General features: G+C 47.3%; 1 protein-coding gene across 1 annotated transcript; it reads right to left on the bottom strand.

Moving 5' to 3' along the window:
- Window positions 1-214: 214 nt before the first annotated feature.
- On the bottom strand, window positions 215-655 carry LOC309826435 (NADH dehydrogenase [ubiquinone] 1 alpha subcomplex subunit 13-like; the record flags this gene model as incomplete). Its single annotated transcript, XM_082660577.1, has 1 exon — window positions 215-655. The coding sequence occupies one exon, from the start codon at window positions 653-655 to the stop codon at window positions 215-217; it is 441 nt and encodes a 146-aa protein (XP_082516703.1).
- Between the last annotated feature and the right edge of the window lie 338 nt (window positions 656-993).

The raw sequence follows: 993 nt of genomic DNA, 5'->3' as shown, positions 1-993 counted from the left end.
TAATCATCTCATTATATCTGAAGGCCAAACAGAAGGAGGTTAAGCTGTTTTACAAAGTTAGCATGTACACAGGTACATATATCCCATTTCTTCCATCATGTAAAATGACTTTGAGTCCTTCTATCTTTTTTTTTTTTTTTGCCAGTCTCCAGAGCATTTATTCTCTCCTGGTGGGGAGGCAGTAGGGGTCCAGTGGTCTGAGGGGCACAGGCCCCTAGGTGTACTGCTTGAAGCCGGAGGTGGCGTTGAGAACCTCCTCGTTTGTGCACATGCACAGCCCGTAGAGCTTGCCCAGCATGGGGGTCACCCAGCACGTTGTGTGGAACACGGACTCACCTACCTTCCCATCTGGCACGCCCTTCACGATGATCGCCTCCTCCTCCAAGTTCTCCCAAAGTATCTGGAGAAGCTTCCGGTCCTTCTCTGCCTGCAACAGAGGCATCAGCGCAATGCGGGCCTCGAACTCCTGGATCTGCAGGCGCCTGCGTTCGCAGTTCCACTTCATCATGCTCCAGTACACAAAGAGCAAGGTCCCGATGCCCATGGCGACCATGCTGTAGCCCGACAGCCCCCGACGCGGAAGGTTCCGCTTGTAGTCGATAGGGCTGTAGCCCCCCAGCTGGGGCATGTCCTGCCTCCCCTTCGATGACACCATGCTTGCAGGGCCTTCAATCCTTCTTTTTTCTGTTTCTTTAAAATTTGAATTCAGAACTTAACATTACATTCCAAGTAGGGAACTTAACTTCATTACAGACAAGTGATTAACAAATGAGGGAGAACAAAGTCCTCCTGGCAGAACATAAAAATGACTGTTGGTATTTTATTTATTTACAATATCCATCTTAGTAGCCTATCTCTGTCTTACTAAGACTTCTAAACAGAGCTGAAAAATCATGATATGAAATGAATATTTTTACTGGTAGAAGTGCGTTTGCGCTTACAAACGGAAGATTGGAATCACTGACTTACATAGTATACCTCAAACCCCATCCA

Source organism: Grampus griseus (assembly GCF_964374135.1).
Source record: "Grampus griseus genome assembly, chromosome: 8".
Classification (NCBI taxonomy): domain Eukaryota; kingdom Metazoa; phylum Chordata; class Mammalia; order Artiodactyla; family Delphinidae; genus Grampus; species Grampus griseus.
The sequence above is the reverse complement of the archived record's forward strand: the minus strand, read 5'-3'. Positions and strand labels throughout refer to the sequence as shown.